We start from the raw sequence: 22,588 nt of genomic DNA on the forward strand, positions 1-22,588 counted from the left end.
CTCTCTCTCTCTCTCTCTCTCTCTCTCTTTCTCTCTCTTTCTCTCTCTCTCTCTCTCTCTCTCTCTCTCTCTCTCTCTCTCTCTCTCTCTCTCTCTCTCTCTCTCTCCATCTCTCTATCTCACCTTTGAAGAACCATCTGGGCATCTGGCAAACCCTCCCATCTACTTTCTTAACAACCCTCTCAAATATATTCAGTCACTCAAACTCTTGGGTCTCACTATCAGCCATGATGTTTCTTGGGCAAACCACATTTCAAAGTTAGTCTCCAAAGCCAGTCACTGATTGGGCATCCTCCATCGTATAAAGTCCTTCCTTGGGACACCTGAACTCCTATCCACCTACAAGCCTCCATCTGCAGCTTGATGGAGTACTGTTCTCCCCTTTGGACTGGTGGCTCTGTCTCACACTGCTCAGTTTGCCGCCATGGAAACCAAGGCCTGCAAGATCATTGGAACCTCCCATGATGAAGCTGAGTCTATGGGCCTATCACCTTGCCATTGCAGACAGGTGGGTGATCTCTCTGTCTTCTTCTGCTTCCTTTCTGGTCTTGTGCCCTCTGGTCTTATATAACCCCTCCCCCTCCTCTCAGGTATCTGCGGGGCACATGCAGTTAATCAGCAACCTCCTTCTTGTGAAACTTACAAAATCCAGGATCACTGTTCACCTCCACTCATTTGTCCCTCTTTTTCTCCCCACCTATGGAATCAACTTCCAGATTCTCTTCAACCTCATTCTTTCCTGCAGGTCTTCAAGATAGCTGTTCACCACCATCTTAGATCATCACCCATCCAGAACCATGATCTTTTCTGCACCGTTAAACCACTTCCCCCCCCCCCCCCACTTCCATTTTCACCTCTGCCTCCTATACAAAGGTGGGTGGTGGTTATGTTTTTACCACTGTCTGTCTGTCTGTGTTTTTGAACAGGGTATCTTAAAAAGTTGTGCATGGATTCGGACGAAATTTGGTGGACAGGTTAGGTGTGTGATAAGGACAAATTGATTAGATTTTGGTGAATATCTGCATTTGAATCTGGATACGCGTCTGAGAAAATTTAAAGTGATTCTTCATTATTGAATGAGAGGGCCAAAAACGAAATATAACACGATATTTATGGAATATTTTAGGGGGTGTCTGTTGGAGTGTAACAGGGTGGGTGGGGGGGGGGGGTGTCAGATTTGGCCAGAAAATTTTATGTCATTTTTGAATGTCCCTTTCTATGTTCCAGCTCTTCCACAAGCCTTGACTGCATACAAAACAGAAGATAACAGGACGGTAAGTCAGTGAATGGGTGTTAGGGGTGGAAAGAGAGATATGTAGGGAGCAAAGGGAAAAAAAATCCAAATTCCTGCCCAAACTAGCTGAACGTGGCCTGGCCAGCCGGTTCGTGAAGATTCGGGCCAAGCTTCCTTTGGCCGACCCCACAAGAAAGGTGGGATAATTGTGGCCATTCAAGAAAAAGAAGGGAGTAAAGGGGGAAGAGCGTGGATGCAGCCTCTGGTGGAGATTTTACATCGTCCACCATATTTGCTTACATAATAAATAGATAGATCCATGGAAGTTTCCTTGTTTGGAGGAAAGATCATATATAAGTGGGGCAGATAACAGCAATTTTTGAGAGGAATCGTGCAAATGATGATACAAGCATCAAATTTGGCACATTTGTTCTCCAGGGGATTCTAATCAAATCTGCCTGATTGACCATTTGAAAATCCAAATTTCGAAAAATTTGAAAAAAAAGAAAAAAAAACTTCAAAAAAGTCAAGATCACGAATCAATGTTGGATGCTGGCTGAGATTGGTGAATGTTTCAGAAACATCATCAAAGACGTTCCAAGTCTGCCATGCAGTTTTCTTCCCTTTACCGCAGAAGGCAGACATGATGTCACATCCAGTGAACGCATGGAAGTATGGGATCCCTCGAGCTTTCTCAGGCCCTATTGCAGAAACTACCTCATGGACTGTAATCCATCGGCCTTGGCTCCTTGGCCAAAGGCAATCCACATGTTCTCAAGACCGAGTTCCTGTAAGGATGGCAGTACAGATATTGCTATGACTAGTATGTCCGTGTCATTAGCCTTAATGATAATGGACTTGCTACCATCCGTCGTTGCATCCCTGGTGTGTACAAATATTTGAGTGTCAACTTCTTCATGACAACATGGAGACACAGCATCCAGTGACTTCCTTGTGTTACTAATGGCATCTTCTCCTTTTGTGACAATGACTGTGCTTGTCGTCTGGGCTTCACACATCTTTTCCGCAAGGAAGTGAAACAGCTCAGTCTTGTTGTTGTCATCTCGAAGAAAGCTTCTCCAGTTACTTGGGGGTCTTATTGGTTCCCGTCACTCTTCTTCTGATTCCTTGCCCCCTTTTCGACCTTGCCTCGGACTTCAGACTTGACTTCTTGTACACATCAAACACTATGTCCACCCTCTCGTACCTGGCACCAGAGGATTCCACCTTTGGGATGATGTCTTCTTTAGCATAGTCATCAAATATCTTTGAAGTGCGTGGAGGTAGGGCATTGATAAGTGCTGAGCCATCAATGATGACTGCATCTCCCCTTGGTTCTCTGTCTGGGATGTTCACTTGCGCTTCAAGAATTTCAGCCAGCAGTGACTTCAGTTTTTTTTGAAGTTTTTTTTTTTTCTTTCAAATTTTTCAAAATCTGGATTTTCAAATGGTCAATCGGGCAGATTTGATCATGAAAGCCCTGCAGAACAGAAATGCCAAATTTGATGCTTGTATCATAATAATTTGCACGATTTTTCTACTATCTACTACACTATATATGTATCAGCTCGGTTGGTCCATTTTCCTTTTCGTATGGTTGTGATGTGCCGAGAATTGTGTTCCGTTTGCATTAAATAAATGAACAAACCCCCAAAAAATAAGCCTTAATCGTAGGGTTCTAATATATATGTTTGATTAAATTTTAATTAGCGTTTGTTAACCAACGCGCGCGTTTTACGGCCGTGATGACGTCAATTCCAGGAACACGTGCTTGGTTTCGGTTTGCGCTTCAAATGGGGGAAGTGAAGTTTTGAAGTCCGACGGAGAGTCAGGTAGGCCTCGATGTTGAGATGACTTTCGAGCAACGTCAAATAGCACGGCATCATCGGTACGTCGTCGTCGTCGTCGTCGTCGAGACGGAAAGCGCTTCGTGAGACCGGCTGCCGGATAGCGAATCGCCGATGATTCGCAATCACAGGCGACGTGAAGCTCATTCCCCGAACCCTTCGGACAGTATCCTCTTGTTCGTGCAGCAAAACCCGAGGGTCAAGGCCGTCGATGTTTCACGCTTTATGCGGTTGCGAAAGACCGTCGTGAACCGTCATCTGTACCATCTGGAGAGGGAAGGGAAGTTAAAGCACACCCACGGTACCCCCCCGATTTGGTCGAGCGCTTCTGGCAAGACCAAGGCGACGAGTGGAGCGCAACAAGGTGATTCGAAGGTGGTGCCCGGAGGTCGTGCCAATCGGACTGGCTCTCCGCCGTGTTGTAAGCTCTCGAGTTGTAACTATCAATCTCTGCCGCAGTTTTTCTCTCAAATGCTTACAATTTCAGCAGGTTCGGACGACATGGTCGACGGGTACCGGGTCGATCAGGATCGCTGCCCTTGTGAGGACACCTGCGTGGACCGTGCACCCGAAACCGAAGATCCTTCCCACGGGGTACTCTTGACGCCGAAGATCCTGAGCACGCTGCAGGTGGAAGCCACCAAGGACGACGGCGGTGCAACGAACGTCACGAAGAACGGTGTGCAGTCTATCCATGATCCGAGGGACCTTGGCATAAGCGTTCCTGCACTACCTTCTGACCTTTTGAATACAGACGTGTACAAGGTGTTGCTACCCTCGGTAAACACGGACTGTATGGCGTCGTATCGCGGAGTTCATTCTGACATGGTGCTTGCAGAGGTTTGTGCACTACATCCAGTAGCACGTGGTGCAGTGGTGGTGGTGGTCGTATGGCAGGTTAGCTGCCGGGGTAGCTATCATTTCTTAAAGCGCGACTGTGTCGCTGATGCAGTGCCCCTCTACCAGTACACACACTGGAACTGGTACTCATTTCGCCGACCTCGGAAGGATGACAGGCTGAGTCAACCCCCCCGTGTATTTATTCAGCGGCCGACGGGGCTTGAACTCAGGACCCTCGGATCCCTGGCCGCCACCCTCACCACTGAGCCAACACCAGGCTGTCACGCAGTGCAGTGAATGTAAACCGCGAGTGATATGTAAGTTGATGAACTTTGTGTCCACAGAGTACTCATGATGATGACTCATTGGAATGGGAGTTGAGTTCTGCTGATAAGTCTCCAGTTAGCGAATTGATGGAGTATGCACAAGGAGTTGGGCGACATTGTTCTTTCGTGCTGCTTCACACTGTTGGGCCACCGCATAATCCAAGGTAGAATGATCATTGCCATTATTTTTTAATTTGTATTTATTTAATTGATCATTATGCAATATTGGATAAACATCGCAAGGAGCATGACGAGCAAATAATTCCTCCAAGGTAAGTGTAAGAAAGGACAAATGTCGCTCTGTGGAGGGAACGACTGCACTTCCATCCCTGCTAAAGATGCTCCACGCTGCACCGCTGCTTCCTGTAACGCACCGGATGTTTTGGTTGCAATAATTTAGTTGTTTGCAAAAAACAAGTCTGAAGACGATGGTTCGCGAGTGGTATTTGACGATGTAGATTGTTTCAGAAGTCAAGGATGAGACAATGTGATAATTTTTGACCAAGTTATAAAAATGATCAACATGATGTGGTACAGGTGACAGGTTATTGGCTGCAAAATGTTGAAAACCCGGTTTCGTTCAACAACTTGAAAAATTTGACCTTTGCATAACCTTTAAAGGTCACAAAACAATGTTGTGGACATTAAAATAAGGAAACAGGATACGTGCTATAGCTTATTGGAGTTCGTCGAAGAAGGTCGAAAACCCGGTTCGATTCCCACAACTTTGAAAATTTGACCTTTGTGACCTTTAAAGGTCAAAGGTCAAGGATTATGATCTTTGGTGCAAAACTTCCTCTGGAACATTCTAGGAACAATATAACGTCATATAGGCTATATGGCATTTCACACTCCTCAGATTATCCATACTTTGATGAAATCAGCGTAAAAACAAACTTGAAGGGGGTGTCATGGGCAAGGTGTTCGAGATCGAGCAAAATGGTTTCAAGACTTTAGGTGGGGAATGACCTCAAGATTATGCATAAAAAATATTATCATCTGAGCTCTCAAAGTTTGGGCGGTCGTATGATTTTTATGTCAAAATTCACAGTTTTTCTAAGTTTTTGACCTTGGGACGAAGATGAAAAATCAGACGACAACAGGTTTTAGATAATTCATTTTGCTATTCAAATACCGAAGAACCCATTCCATTCAGTCAATTCCCGAGGAGAAGATAGGTTTTTAATCTGACTCCCCCCCCCAAAAAATAGCTATTTTTTGGGCGTGGCACGCCCTCATCCAGGAAAACACAACCAAGTTTCAAGATCGGATCAAAGTCCACGGAGTTATGCTTTGGGCACACACAGACAGACAGACGCACGCAGACAGACAGACAGACAGACAGACAGACAGACAGACAGACGCACGCAGACAGACAGACGCACGCAGACACAGACACAGACAGACGCACGCAGACACAGACACAGACAGACGCACGCAGACACAGACACAGACAGACGCACGCAGACACAGACACAGACAGACGCACGCAGACACAGACACAGACAGACGCACGCAGACACAGACAGACAGACAGACAGACGCACGCAGACAGACAGACAGACAGACGCACGCAGACAGACAGACAGACGCACGCAGACAGACAGACAGACAGACAGACAGACAGACAGACGCACGCAGACAGACAGACAGACGCACGCAGACAGACAGACAGACGCACGCAGACAGACAGACAGACGCACGCAGACAGACAGACAGACGCACGCAGACAGACAGACAGACAGACGCACGCAGACAGACAGACAGACGCACGCAGACAGACAGACAGACGCACGCAGACAGACAGACAGACGCACGCAGACAGACAGACAGACGCACGCAGACAGACAGACAGACGCACGCAGACAGACAGACAGACGCACGCAGACAGACAGACAGACGCACGCAGACAGACAGACAGACGCACGCAGACAGACAGACAGACGCACGCAGACAGACAGACAGACGCACGCAGACAGACAGACAGACGCACGCAGACAGACAGACAGACGCACGCAGACAGACAGACAGACGCACGCAGACAGACAGACAGACGCACGCAGACAGACAGACAGACGCACGCAGACAGACAGACAGACGCACGCAGACAGACAGACAGACGCACGCAGACAGACAGACAGACGCACGCAGACAGACAGACAGACGCACGCAGACAGACAGACAGACGCACGCAGACAGACAGACAGACGCACGCAGACAGACAGACAGACGCACGCAGACAGACAGACAGACGCACGCAGACAGACAGACAGACGCACGCAGACAGACAGACAGACGCACGCAGACAGACAGACAGACGCACGCAGACAGACAGACAGACGCACGCAGACAGACAGACAGACGCACGCAGACAGACAGACAGACGCACGCAGACAGACAGACAGACGCACGCAGACAGACAGACAGACGCACGCAGACAGACAGACAGACGCACGCAGACAGACAGACAGACGCACGCAGACAGACAGACAGACGCACGCAGACAGACAGACAGACGCACGCAGACAGACAGACAGACGCACGCAGACAGACAGACAGACGCACGCAGACAGACAGACAGACGCACGCAGACAGACAGACAGACGCACGCAGACAGACAGACAGACGCACGCAGACAGACAGACAGACGCACGCAGACAGACAGACAGACGCACGCAGACAGACAGACAGACGCACGCAGACAGACAGACAGACGCACGCAGACAGACAGACAGACGCACGCAGACAGACAGACAGACGCACGCAGACAGACAGACAGACGCACGCAGACAGACAGACAGACAGACGCACGCAGACAGACAGACAGACGCACGCAGACAGACAGACAGACAGACGCACGCAGACAGACAGACAGACAGACGCACGCAGACAGACAGACAGACGCACGCAGACAGACAGACAGACGCACGCAGACAGACAGACAGACGCACGCAGACAGACAGACAGACGCACGCAGACAGACAGACAGACGCACGCAGACAGACAGACAGACGCACGCAGACAGACAGACAGACGCACGCAGACAGACAGACAGACGCACGCAGACAGACAGACAGACGCACGCAGACAGACAGACAGACGCACGCAGACAGACAGACAGACGCACGCAGACAGACAGACAGACGCACGCAGACAGACAGACAGACGCACGCAGACAGACAGACAGACGCACGCAGACAGACAGACAGACGCACGCAGACAGACAGACAGACGCACGCAGACAGACAGACAGACAGACGCACGCAGACAGACAGACAGACAGACGCACGCAGACAGACAGACAGACGCACGCAGACAGACAGACAGACAGACAGACAGACAGACAGACAGACAGACGCACGCAGACAGACAGACAGACGCACGCAGACAGACAGACAGACGCACGCAGACAGACAGACAGACGCACGCAGACAGACAGACAGACGCACGCAGACAGACAGACAGACGCACGCAGACAGACAGACAGACGCACGCAGACAGACAGACAGACAGACGCACGCAGACAGACAGACAGACGCACGCAGACAGACAGACAGACGCACGCACACAGACAGACAGACAGATAGACAGACGCACGCACGCAGACAGACAGACAGACAGACAGACAGATAGACGCACGCACGCAGACAGACAGACAGACGCACGCAGACAGACAGACAGACAGACGCACGCAGACAGACAGACAGACAGACAGACGCACGCAGACAGACAGACAGACAGACAGACGCACGCAGACAGACAGACAGACGCACGCAGACAGACAGACAGACGCACGCAGACAGACAGACAGACGCACGCAGACAGACAGACAGACGCACGCAGACAGACAGACAGACGCACGCAGACAGACAGACAGACAGACGCACGCAGACAGACAGACAGACGCACGCAGACAGACAGACAGACGCACGCAGACAGACAGACAGACGCACGCAGACAGACAGACAGACAGACGCACGCAGACAGACAGACAGACGCACGCAGACAGACAGACAGACGCACGCAGACAGACAGACAGACGCACGCAGACAGACAGACAGACGCACGCAGACAGACAGACAGACGCACGCAGACAGACAGACAGACGCACGCAGACAGACAGACAGACGCACGCAGACAGACAGACAGACGCACGCAGACAGACAGACAGACGCACGCAGACAGACAGACAGACGCACGCAGACAGACAGACAGACAGACGCACGCAGACAGACAGACAGACGCACGCAGACAGACAGACAGACAGACGCACGCAGACAGACAGACAGACAGACGCACGCAGACAGACAGACAGACAGACAGACGCACGCAGACAGACAGACAGACAGACAGACGCACGCAGACAGACAGACAGACGCACGCAGACAGACAGACAGACGCACGCAGACAGACAGACAGACGCACGCAGACAGACAGACAGACAGACAGACAGACAGACAGACGCACGCAGACAGACAGACAGACGCACGCAGACAGACAGACAGACAGACGCACGCAGACAGACAGACAGACAGACGCACGCAGACAGACAGACAGACAGACAGACAGACGCACGCAGACAGACAGACAGACAGACAGACGCACGCAGACAGACAGACAGACAGACAGACGCACGCAGACAGACAGACAGACAGACGCAGACAGACGCAGACAGACAGAGAGACAGACAGACAGACAGACGCAGACAGACAGACAGACAGACGCAGACAGACAGACAGACAGACGCAGACAGACAGACAGACAGACGCAGACAGACAGACAGACAGACAGACGCAGACAGACAGACAGACAGACAGACGCACGCAGACAGACAGACAGACGCACGCAGACAGACAGACAGACGCACGCAGACAGACAGACAGACGCACGCAGACAGACAGACAGACGCAGACAGACAGACAGACAGACGCAGACAGACAGACAGACAGACGCAGACAGACAGACAGACGCAGACAGACAGACAGACGCAGACAGACAGACAGACGCAGACAGACAGACAGACGCAGACAGACAGACAGACGCACGCAGACAGACAGACAGACGCACGCAGACAGACAGACAGACGCACGCAGACAGACAGACAGACGCACGCAGACAGACAGACGCACGCAGACAGACAGACAGACGCACGCAGACAGACAGACGCACGCAGACAGACAGACGCACGCAGACAGACAGACGCACGCAGACAGACAGACGCACGCAGACAGACAGACGCACGCAGACAGACAGACGCACGCAGACAGACAGACGCACGCAGACAGACAGACGCACGCAGACACAGACAGACGCACGCAGACACAGACAGACGCACGCAGACACAGACAGACGCACGCAGACACAGACAGACGCACGCAGACACAGACAGACGCACGCAGACACAGACAGACGCACGCAGACACAGACAGACGCACGCAGACACAGACAGACGCACGCAGACACAGACAGACGCACGCAGACACAGACAGACGCACGCAGACACAGACGCACGCAGACACAGACACAGACAGACGCACGCAGACACAGACAGACGCACGCAGACACAGACAGACGCACGCAGACACAGACAGACGCACGCAGACACAGACAGACGCACGCAGACACAGACAGACGCACGCAGACACAGACAGACGCACGCAGACACAGACAGACGCACGCAGACACAGACAGACAGACAGACGCACGCAGACACAGACAGACAGACGCACGCACGCAGACACAGACAGACAGACGCACGCACGCAGACGGACGGACGGACGCACGCACGCGGACGCACGCAGACGGACGGACGGACGCACGCACGCGGACGGACGGACGGACGGACGCACGCACGCAGACGGACGGACGGACGGACGCACGCACGCAGACGGACGGACGGACGGACGGACGCACGCAGACGGACGGACGGACGCAGACGGACGGACGGACGCACGCAGACGGACAGACGCAGACGGACGGACGGACGCACGCACGCAGACAGACGGACGGACGCACGCACACAGACAGACGGACGCACGCACGCAGACGGACGGACGGACGGACGCACGCACGCAGACAGACGGACGGACGCACACACGCAGACAGGCCGACAGGCAGACGCACGCAGACGCAGACAGGCCGACAGGCAGACGCACGCAGACGCAGACAGGCAGACGCACGCAGACGCAGACAGGCCGACAGGCAGACGCACGCAGACGCAGACAGGCCGACAGGCAGACGCACGCAGACGCAGACAGGCCGACAGGCAGACGCACGCAGACGCAGACAGGCCGACAGGCAGACGCACGCAGACGCAGACAGGCCGACAGGCAGACGCACGCAGACGCAGACAGGCCGACAGGCAGACGCACGCAGACGCAGACAGGCCGACAGGCAGACGCACGCAGACTCAGACAGGCCGACAGGCAGACGCACGCAGACGCAGACAGGCCGACAGGCAGACGCACGCAGACGCAGACAGGCCGACAGGCAGACGCACGCAGACGCAGACAGGCCGACAGGCAGACGCACGCAGACGCAGACAGGCCGACAGGCAGACGCACGCAGACGCAGACAGGCCGACAGGCAGACGCACGCAGACGCAGACGCAGACAGGCCGACAGGCAGACGCACGCAGACGCAGACAGGCCGACAGGCAGACGCACGCAGACGCAGACAGGCCGACAGGCAGACGCACGCAGACGCAGACAGGCCGACAGGCAGACGCACGCAGACAGGCCGACAGGCCGACAGGCAGACGCACGCAGACAGGCCGACAGGCCGACAGGCAGACGCACGCAGACAGGCCGACAGGCCGACAGGCAGACGCACGCAGACGCAGACAGGCCGACAGGCAGACGCACGCAGACGCAGACAGGCCGACAGGCAGACGCACGCAGACGCAGACAGGCCGACAGGCAGACGCACGCAGACGCAGACAGGCCGACAGGCAGACGCACGCAGACAGGCCGACAGGCAGACGCACGCAGACGCAGACAGGCCGACAGGCAGACGCACGCAGACATCGAGGGTAAACCTGAGGGTAGATGGATATCTACCCTCAGGAGAGCCAGAAAACATCTTTCTCATCTCAAGTCTGAACTCTCAAACCTCTCTCCCTCCTCAAAATCCTGGTGGCGTCCAATCAAATCTGTTTCTGGTGTATGTTCCCCCTCCATCCCTCCCTTACCTCAAATGGCCGCACTGCTGATACCGCACTTGAAAAAGCTGAATGCCCAAACTCGGTGTTTGCAGCTAAATCTTGTGTCCAAAACCCATCACTATCTCTACCCACTTTACCCAGTCGCACCCAACTGTCCCTGGACTCTGTGTCCTTTTCTCCTGACAAGGTGGAGAGCTTGCTTTCAAACCTCGAGTCAGATTCTGCAACCGGTCCAGACGGCATCAGCCCACGTGTCCTCAAAGCCTGCTCTTCTGCTCTTTCTCACCCTCTCTCTATTCTATTCACCCTCTCATTTGCTCAAGGCCATCTGCCATCTGCTTGGAAATCAGCAAACATCACTGCCCTGCACAAAAAGGTGCAAAAACAGATCCCTGCAACTACAGACCAATCAGCCTTCTCCCAATCATCAGCAAGGTTATGGAATCCATCATCGCTTCAGACATCAAATCCTTCCTCTTCTCCAATGGCTTGATTTCTGATCATCAATTTGGTTTCAGATCAGGTCACTCTACCCTGGATATGCTGCTTTTGCTCTCCCAAAAATGGATGGAAGCCATCAATGCCAGACAGGAAATCCAAGCCGTATCCCTGGATATATCACGTGCTTTTGACACAGTCTGGCACCCTGCCCTACTCACCAAACTCTCTTCCCATGGTATTCAAGGCCATCTCCACTCATGGCTCACAGACTTCCTCTCCTGTCGCAGTCAACGTGTGGCCCTAAATGGAGTTCTTTCATCCCCTCTTCCTGTCCAGGCTGGAGTTCCTCAAGGTAGCGTTCTGGGCCCTGTTCTTTTTCTGGTTTTTATCAATGATCTCTCCGACTCTCTGGAAAATCCTCTATATCTCTTTGGTGATGACTCCACCCTCTGCCGTACCATTGGTCATCCCTCAGACCGGCAAGCAGCAGCTTCTTCGCTCACTGCTGATCTGGATAAATTCACAAACTGGTCCAACACGTGGAACATGTCTTTCAATCTGGACAAATCTCACACTCTCACTTTGTCTCTTCTAAAGGACTGTTTAGAAACCCCCCCCATCCACTTTCTCAACAATCCTCTGGAAGAAGTCCTTTCTTTCAAGCTTCTGAGTCTCACTATCTGCCATGACCTTTCCTGGGGAAGCCACATTTCAAACCTCGTCTCCAAAGCCAGTCGCCGACTGGGAATCCTCTGTCGTGCAAGGTCCTTCCTCAGCCCACCTGAGCACCTGACCACTTACAAAGCTTTTGTCCGCAGCCTGATGGAGTACCCATAATCCACCCAAGCCCACCTCCTTCAAATTCCCTGCTTTCCTTCCTTGAAAGTACCTGTAATGTCCATCTTCTATTCCCCATGTTCCCCGTCCCATCACTTTCCCTTCCACAGATCTCCAAATGTCTCTGTTCCCCACTATTTTGGCCTTCCCACTCCCTCCCGTCCTGCCTCATGCCCCCCTTGATGTGCGTTGTGTGTTAGCTCTCATATGAGCCTCGACAAGGTATACAAAAAATAAAAATAAAAAAAAACCTCTGCCAAGTAATGGCCAAGAGCTGCAACAAAATTGAACTCCACGTTTGGCAATATCTGGATCAGGCTCTCGTGTGTCCAGAATATCATTGATTTGATCCCTTCACGGGTTCAAGTACTGTATGAGCGAAATGACATGCCACCAGATACTGATCGGGTCAGGTCAGGTATGGGAGCATGCACCGGAGCAGCGCGACGATATGTCCACCTTCCGCCAGTTCTCCAGGGGCCTCCGTCTGGTAATCCCCCAGGTGCAGATGCTTGGCCCATCCCCATCTCCTTGAGATGCTGATCAACCTGCTGCAACCACGAGGCACGTGGTCAGCCCATTGGCCTCTTCCACTCACGAGGCTCCCTTGCTGAGAGAATGGGACTGATCATTGTGGTGAAGGTGATCGTATCACAGATTGTTACAATCAAGGGTCGTCGTCGCCATCATACGGGAAAGGAGGAATATTCCTGTAGTCATCCCGGTCTTCTCTACAATATCTGGTAATACTTTCCATACTATTTGTGTATGCGTTATGGACTGCCGGTCAGGAACCTTTGATTCCACCAATGAATGTCAAGTTTGGCCTTAAAGGATTGGATCGATTTTGCTTCAATCACACTTTCAGGGAGATTGTTCCAATCTGTTATAATCCTGTGACTGAAGAACTTGCTTCTAATATCCAGTCTCGACCTGTGTCTGGGAAGCTTGAATGTGTGTCCTCAGGTACTTTGGTGGATTGCCCTTGTAAAGAACATCTCTGCTGGTATTCTTACTTCACCTACCATGATCTGGTAAACTATAATCATGTCACCTCTTCTGTGTCTATGTTGCATAGAGTGGAGATTTAGGGCTTGTAGTCGTTCATATGTCATACCATGTAGCTACCCCAAGTTCTTCTCTTCTTGTACTTCCTGGAAGTCTGTTCAACCCGTCTGATGAGCAGTCATTGTGTTTGATCTTCCTACATTTAGTACTTTGCATTTGTTCAAGTTGAGAGGGAGTTGCCATTTGTCTGATCATTTTTTTTTGCTTCATTCAAATCATCTTGCATCGAGTCATTTTGACTTTGGCTTTTTACTGGACCAATGATTTTTGTGTGAGCTGCAAAAATATACACAGAGTTTGAGCCCATCTGGGATATAATTGATAAACAGCACAAACAGCAAAGGCCCCAGTACATTCCCTTGGGGGACTCCACCTCCAACTGATTTCCATTCTGATTTCACCATATTGATGACCTCTCGTGTTTTGCCAGATGGGAATTCCTCAATCCATCTGTGCAGCTTCCCTTCAATTCCACATGCTGCCACTTTTCTCAAGGCGCCTTCTATGTGGGACAGCATCGAAAGCTTCATGAAAATCCAAGTACATGATATTGACAAGATCTCCATGGTCAATCAATTGAGTCAGTTCCTCAAAGACACAAAGTAGTTGAGACATGCATGATCTGCTGGGAATAAATCCATCCTTCCACCAAAGTCAGACTTACAGAGCAGTATTTTTCAACGTTTTTTTTATTTTTATTTTTTTAAATTTTAAACTCTCTTTCTTATGAATAGGGGTGACATTTGCCATCCTCCAATCTTCAGGTAAAATACCCTCATCCAAAGATTTCTGGAATATCAGTCTTAAGGGACCTGTGCTTGTGCTTGCTGTTTCCTTGAGATATAGAGGGTGTACACAATCTGGTCCTGCTGACTTACTGCCATTTAGATTCAGGAGCTTCTTCCTTACTTCCTCCTCAGTGATGTTGATATCCACCAGTGCAGCTCCAATGTTGCATCGTTCCAGTTTTGGCACATTTACTAAATTCTCCTCTGTGAAAACACCACTAAAATCGTCGTTTGGTGTGTTTGCCTTTTCTCTGTCATCCTCTGTAACTTTCCCATCAGGTTGTATTAAATCACCCACTCCAATCCTTGTTTTGAGTTTGCTGTTTGCATATTTCCAAAATCTTTTTGGGGTTTGTACTGATGCTTTCAGCTAAACTCTCCTCGACGTCTTTTCAGTTTTGCCGTGTCATCCGACGGAGGTTATTTCTCTCCTTGACAAATGTATTTGTCATAATCGAGGTTACTCTGTCATACTTTCTCCAAGCCTTCTCTTTCTTTCGGGATTGTACCATTGTTTTGTGAGTGATGTATGGCTGTTTCCACCTATTCCTAGTCCGTACACTTTTTGGAATACATTTGTCTATGGTTGCCTCCATTTTGTCTCCAAAGAAGCACCATGCCTCTTCACAGTTTAACTCCTCCAACTCCTCGTCCCATTTTACCTCCATAAATTTCCGGTTCATCTGCTCGTAATCCCCGATATTAAACTTCAACAGAGGTTCATTTTCCACATTGCACAAACTGAGCTCCACACTAATACAGCAATGTTCCCTACTATTGATTTAATCGTCTAATTCACATTAGCTTGCACCACATTCAAAATGCTCGGCTCCTGCCCTTGGCGGCGTTGTGTGGTTTCGGTAATATGCTGATAAATGCAATTGTTCTGCAGTGTCTCGATAAATTGATGGACTGGGTGCTGTGGTAAAGCACCTATCGTGCCGAGAGGAAGTCTAAACCCCCTTTCAAAATTTTCACCTTTTGTTGTCTTATAGTCTGGAATTAAATTGCTGTCCTTCGACTCGAACAGCTCAAACTCGGCGCCGTCCAGCGACTCGAACAGCTCAAACTAGGCGCCGTCCAGCGACTCGAACAGCTCAAACTAGGCGCCGTCCAGCGACTCGAACAGCTCAAACTAGGCGCCGTCCAGCGACTCGAACAGCTCCAACATTTGCGGCACTTCCGGGAGATATCTTCGTTTTATTCTGGCTGGGCACCACATGGATACAGATACACACATTGATGGCAAAGTTGCACACTTCTATTTACTCCCATCTCTCATAATGTCATGCAGTTGCATGGGTGAAACTCCTACCGTGTATTACGGAAATCTGTATTTTTGTGATGACCCATGTGGAGGTTTCCATATTTTCGTTGTCAGAAGAGCATGCTGCGATTATTTTTTTCAACCCATTTCTTCCGGATGAGGTGCAATGCTAACGCATCATGACCACGATGATGTGAATTACTTGCATGGTGATTTTTATGAGGTATTTTTGTCGAAGTTAGCCGGGTACAAAAGCTTGCAAGCTCGTTACCGTAATCAGATGTCCCCAAGCAGGCGAACTTTTGTCTATGTCGGTAAATGCTGAAATAGCATCCATTGTTTTATTTTTTTTCCCCATACCCGTTCGCTCCTTTAAGAACTTCACGGAAAATATCGAAGTGCCATCTTTACATTGCACGAAGTAAAGACTATTCTGCTGCATACAAATACAAAACCTGATAACGTCTGTTGGTCACGGTGAAGTTTGCTACCACATCGATATGAGAGCAATAAATCTTAACGAGGATCTTTAATGCAGGACGAGGCCACTTGGCCCATCTTGCCTGTGCTGCACCACCACCACCACCATCACCACATTAAGTAAATCCATCAGGCTCGATTCAGTTTCACTGGGGGGAGGATTGGGGATAAGAATAGTGTGGAAGGCACAGGAACTAAAGTGTTATAAATGCAAATAAAATAAATATTTTAAAACTCATTTATTTATGACTTGCAACTTTCCCTTGTGCACATCACATGTGGTGTTGTGTGTGTTTACTTACCCCTGCTGGAGAGTGTGATTGGAATTGATAATTCCATGAGTCTCTTTTTCGAGAACATAACCAATTTTAACATCCCCAGCGGATTTGCCATTGAAGCCGTGCTAAAATGGTTTCTCACGTGCTAAATACGCAGTGGTCTGTCACCACACCAAACGTGGTTTTACAGAATAACACTTTGTCATAAGAAGGCACAGGACGTTGAAAAACAGAGCATCCCGGGACAAAAGCGAGATGGACATGAAAACAGGCATGGAAATAATTAAATAAAATACACTCACGATCCGATTATAGCGAAAACCCACTTAATACAGGAAATGTAATCGAATCAAAATGGCCATGAATACACAACAGAGGGTGCCAGGCGAGGTCTTTTGGGCAGACATTATGACACTAACGAGTCCAGTGTCTGCCGAGTAAGGAAATGCACAGAAAACATACGGGAGTAGTGGATGCTCTGGTTTACACTGGAGTGAGGGTAGTTCTGGGAAACTGCTCCATTACATGACCCATGACATTCCTCCCTCCCTCCCTCTTTATAAAACACTTTTATTAAAAGTCCTTTAAATGTGTGTGGTATTCACTTTTATGATAACAAAATGCTGTACCAACTAACTGAAGAATCTTCCCAGAAATGGTTGTTCAGGGGAAAAAAAAAATTCTAAACAAAATATCACTTTTTCATTTGAATATTTTTTGTTGTTGTTTTGTTTACAGTTTGGACAGAATCACCGCCAAGATGCATATTTTGACATCAATCTTTAAAAAACATTTCCTGTGGTGAATTATCCGGACCTCCATTTTGCTCGTTACTTTCCTTTTTTTCAAAAGTTCTGCAGTTTCACCCATGCAGTTGCGAAGATGGCTTAAGTTTGGAGGTTGGACTCGAATTATTTATTTTAAAGTGGGACATTAGCCCAGATAGGTCACCAGAAACATGAAAGTGTGCTATTAAAATGCGTTTGCAGTGCAATACCTTTCAGTACCTTGTCATTATGCAGGTTTATGGTGCAGGCTTCCCTCGGAGAGCAAAAGTTTATGCCTGCGGAAGCAGGTAGCAAGAAGGTTGCAAAGCACCTCGCCGCCAAGTCTGCACTGCAACACCTCTCGGTGCAGCAGGTATCGCAGGGGGTAAGTGCATCCTTGGTGTCACATGAAATGGGGAAAGGTCTTGGGCCATTGACTTGGTCCCTATCCTTTACTGACATAAAGCAGGAAACTGCGCAGCCATACATGAGAAGTGCTCTGTTTGCTTTGGTTGTATTATATCAAGGAAAATCTTGTAAAACTTGCATCGATTCTTCTTCTTTTTAATGAGTAATACTTTATCTTTTACAACATTGTGGGTTTCTGTGTACTGTGCACGCGTGCCTATATCGTATGCTGGATTGTTTATTTGTTTCTTGTTCCTCTCTGTGAAGCATGAGAACCAGGAAGACGTTCCAGTTGCTACTGATGGTTGCTCTTTGAGCCACGGTACCTCAGCGTGGCCTGGTGCTGAGAACCCAGTGTCTGCAATTATGCAGTATGCGCAGGCCAAAGGATTCGCCTGCGATTTCATCTTGATAGACCAAAGTGGACCATCTCATCGTCCCAGGTGCTGATCTTCAGTCCAATATTGCTTCGCTGTGGCCTTCACTTTCGTAAAACACGAAATATGCTTTCCTGTCTGCATTTCCTTGTGACTTCTTTGTTCCTGCAGGTTTCTGATTCAGGCAAAGGTTGGAGGTCGATGGTTTCCCCCTGCTGAAAGCAGCAACAAGAAGCAAGCAAAATTGGCTGCTGCTGAGAATGCTCTCCATATGTTGGAAGGGCAGCGACACTTTGAGGTCCCAAAGGTCAGGCCTTTAAAGGGCTGGCAATGGGGTGATAAAATCTTCTGCCTGATGGTATTTAATTTTATCCCAATCAATTAAATAGTTTTAGATCAGTCGGTGATCTTTCGAACTCACGGAGAGCTTTGGTGCTGCTAATCCATCATGATTTCTTTTCATAACAAAAATTAAGCATGCTAAATAAAAGTAATTGTAAACATCTTCCCAAGGTGTTCACCGGTGTTTGTAGCTGCCACGACGAGGTGGCTTTGATGACGCACAAGCATTTTGATGATCTCACTGCACAGCACCCGAGTCTGCTTTCTGGCCGTAAAGTCATTGCTGCCTTCATCATGGTCAACAAGCTAGACAATACAGCAAGCGTTGTCAGCTTAGGCACAGGTGGACTTGCTTTGAAACAACTTTTGTGGGTTGTCCGGGAAGATGTTTTAGCTGTTAAATATTTTTTTTGAAGACTTTCTGGTAATCCTCCTTTCTTTAAAGAGAAAGTCTTTTGTTGATTTCATGATTTCATTTAATTTTCTTCTTAAGGTTGTGCAAGTCAAACATAAAGGGAACTGCAAATGAGACAAAGATCAATTGCATTAGGACATGATTTAACCTGTTTTCCATAAATTAGTGAAATAATATATTCATATTAATAAATCATATCTTTGCTCGTGAAAGCTCTAAATTAAAAAACAAGCAAATGTGAAGATCTAATAATTAGTAAATTTCATAATTATAATTCCCAGAGGGAGGTGTTAAGTGATTAGTCTTGGTGTCCATGGTGTCCCACATTTTTAACAATAATCTTTCCATTAAAATTTTTTTTCTTTTAATATTTGCAATGTTCATTTGCTGTACATTCATAATTTTTCCCCCCATTTTTCAATTATTTAATTTCCCCATTATTTTATTATTATTATTATTATTATTATTATTATTATTATTATTATTATTATTTTGATTCCTGGAGGGAGGCTTTGTGTTTTTAGTCTTTATGTCCATGGTGTCCTACTTTTTGGAAGAAAAAAGAAAAAAAACCAAACATCTTTCATTATGAGGCAGAATTTCAAGTGCTACCAATTGGCTAATATTACGAGTGGGCTATACTTGGATCGGCGATCTCTGATCGCAGCTGTTTAACTGTTAAACTTTTTACTTTACATTCTTGATTGTAAAATAAAGTGCACCTTAAACAGCAAACACATCTTCAGTGAATTTCCCAGGAAGATCTTTGGAGGGAGAAAATCTGTCCACAAATTGCAGTCAAACAAATTTGGCGTCATCGGCTGCTGCCATTCATGGACAAGACATGGATGGCTGCCTCCACAGAAATTCCTGAGAAATTCATGGAAGTTGCACTTGATGCTTGATAGTATTTTTTTTAATTTTTATCAGATATGGATGCAAGGTAAAAGTTGGATTATGATCAGATATATAAATGAGACTTTAGGACTCCAAAGATATTGTCCCATTGCTTATTTAATAATCTATGCAAATAAGGAGCCGAGTATCTCCATCCGTAACACTTTATTCCAAAGTGTTTCTGCTGTCATGCAATATAATATAAATGGTACCACTGGGAAGGTGATAATCAATATATTTATTTAGTTGGAAAGCTAATAATCCATTTACTTGGAACGAAAATGAGTTCCTTGAATCACATTTACTTCCCTCTTAAAAGCCCATGCGTTCCAGGAATGAGGAAGACGACAAAGCGGGAATGGGAGCTTGATGTGGTAGTTCCAACGGTATCATTTATTATTCTCTGACAGCAGGAATCCTTTGGAAGGACACGGGAGGAGCACACAAAATTTATATATCGCAATACTTCTCCAAGAAATAGAGAAATATATAAAAGCCACAACAACCACAGCCAACTGACACCAATTAAGTGTTATAAAAGATCCTTTTTTGTGTTTCACTTCACTTTGCAGCCTCATTGACACTCAGATAGACCTGCAATATGTTTGTGAAGTACAACATACTGTCTTTTGATTCGACCCATCAGCGAAGCAAAGGGAAACCTGCATTAAGAAAATCACATTTTATTTTGAGTGAAATTCCAAGATACAGATAAATTGGGGATGAGGGGTTGGGGAGGGGAGGGGTTGGGATGGAGACCTGAAATTGATGACATTTATTTTCAATCGGAAATTCAATGCAACTGTACTAGTTTCCCGTGACTATGAGCGTGTCTTCCTCTGATCTAAGAGATATACGTCAAAGGCGAAGAGTACCTTTCTGGGATTTTTCTCATCTCACTGTTGTTGATTGCTGCCTGCGCTGTTAATAGTCTAATATGCCCATTTACTCATGCATTTACTTTGTGCTTTGTATCGAGTTCATGTGTGGTACTCACATGTTTCATGGTCTCAATTGTTAATCTGTCTACACTCAGAGTACAAAACATTTGGAACACCTTCCTAATATTGAGTTGCACCCCCTTTTGCCAACAGAACAGCCTCAATTCTTCGGGGTATGGACTCTACAAGGTGTCGTAAACTTTCCACAGGGATGTTGGTCGATGTTGACTCCAGTGCTTCCCACAGTTGTGTCAAGTTGGCTGGTAGTGGATCTCGACTCTGAATAGCTCATTCCACCTTATCCCACAGATGCTCAATTGGATTTAGATCTGATGATTGGGCAGGCCACTGCAGTAAGCTGAATTCACTGTCATGTTCATAGAACCATTCCTGAGTGATTCTAATCTTGTGGCATGGGGCATTATTCTGCTGAAGAAATCCATTCGCAGATGGATACATTGCTGCCATGAAGGGATGCACTTGATTGGCAAAGATGTTCAGATATCCTGTGGCATTCAAAAGTTGCTCCACTTTTATCAAGGGACCCAATGTGTGCCATGAAAACACACCCCACATCATCACACCACCAACTCCAGCCTGCAATGTTGACAAACGGCATGATGGATGCATGTACTCATGTGGTTTTCTCCATACCCTAGTCCTCCCATCAGCATGAAACAGCAGGAACTAGGATTCATCAGACCAGGCAATATTTTTCCAATCCTCCAGTGTCCAGTGTTTTTGTTCTTTATCCCACTGCAACTGCAGGTTCTTGTTTTTTTGCTGAAAGAAGTGGAACTTTGTGTGGTCGTCAGCTGCCATACCCCATTCCTGTCAAGGTACTACGAATTGTGCATTCTTTTATCGGTCTTTCAGCACCAATGTTGTATTGGACTGTCAGTTGACTAACTGTAGCCCATCTGTTGCTCTTCCCAATTCATGTCAGCCTCCTTTGGCCTCTTTCATCAATGAGCCGTTTTTGACCACTGGCCTGCAGTTGCCTGGATGTCCTTTGGGTGGTGGACCATTCTTGATGCACACAGGAAACTGTTGAGCATGAAAAACCCAGCAATGTTGTTGTTGTTGTTGTTGTTGTTGTTGTTGTTGTTGTTGACATACTTAAACTGGTGCACCTGGCACTTACTTACATACCCTGTTCAAAGGCACTTAAATCATTTGCCTTGCCCATTCATCCTCTGAATGGCACACATACACAATCCATGTCTCAATCGTCTCAAGGCTTAAAAATCCTTCTTTAACCTGTCTCCTCCACTTCATCTACACTGATTGAAGTGGATTTAACAGGTGCAATCAATAAGGGATCATAGCTTTCACGTGGATTTACCTGATCACTGATCAGTCTATTTCATGGAAAGAACAGCTGTTCCTAATGTTTTGTACACTGAGTGTTTTTCTTACTCTCTTTCTTCTTTTTTTTTCTCCTTTTGTTTCTCTGCTCTGATTTCTCTTCTTTTATTTTGCTACCTTTACTCACTCTCACCTGCCTGTTCAGCTCCACTATAAAATCAATAGAAGCGAAAACTTATTCCTCCTGACCTTCCTCCATGTACTGGTACCTGCCATTCTCTCACTGTAGGTCAGTGGGACCACAGCTGTTCAAAATGAATAGGAAAGGAGGGTGGGGGAGGGGGGGGGGAAACATGGATGATCAGAGGTAGGTAACTTGCAAAATGTGCTCATGGCTCTCGCTGGCAACACTCTTGTTTGAAAGTGTTCCATCCCCTTTCTCTCTCTACTTTTCACTTTCCCTAACCTCGCTCTTCTTTTTCAACATGTCTTCAATCCTAGTTTGTTCCCTTTCCTCTATCCTCCCAGGCCTGCTCACAATCCTGCACTGCATGTTTCTTCATGC

General features: G+C 48.0%; 1 protein-coding gene across 4 annotated transcripts in view; it reads left to right on the plus strand.

Moving 5' to 3' along the window:
* Nucleotides 1-2,983: 2,983 nt before the first annotated feature.
* The window catches only part of LOC147030877 (double-stranded RNA-specific adenosine deaminase-like), a 111,264-nt gene continuing 91,659 nt past the window's right edge, over nucleotides 2,984-22,588 (plus strand). Inside the window, exons 1-7 of one of the 4 annotated variants that reach the window (XM_085875416.1) lie at nucleotides 2,986-3,445; nucleotides 3,569-3,921; nucleotides 4,266-4,411; nucleotides 17,591-17,720; nucleotides 18,011-18,186; nucleotides 18,292-18,427; nucleotides 18,634-18,805. In XM_085875416.1, coding sequence (XP_085731542.1) covers nucleotides 3,196-3,445; nucleotides 3,569-3,921; nucleotides 4,266-4,411; nucleotides 17,591-17,720; nucleotides 18,011-18,186; nucleotides 18,292-18,427; nucleotides 18,634-18,805 — 1,363 coding nt within the window. In that variant the 5' untranslated portion in view covers nucleotides 2,986-3,195. Of the gene's footprint in view, nucleotides 3,922-4,265; nucleotides 4,412-17,590; nucleotides 17,721-18,010; nucleotides 18,187-18,291; nucleotides 18,428-18,633; nucleotides 18,806-22,588 lie in introns of all 4 variants that reach the window. The other 3 variants (XM_085875417.1, XM_085875415.1, XM_085875414.1) reach the window with 3 other exon arrangements.

Source organism: Eptatretus burgeri, chromosome 3, assembly GCF_056783735.1.
Source record: "Eptatretus burgeri isolate ZD-2024b chromosome 3, Ebu_testis_v1, whole genome shotgun sequence".
Lineage (NCBI taxonomy): Eukaryota > Metazoa > Chordata > Myxini > Myxiniformes > Myxinidae > Eptatretus > Eptatretus burgeri.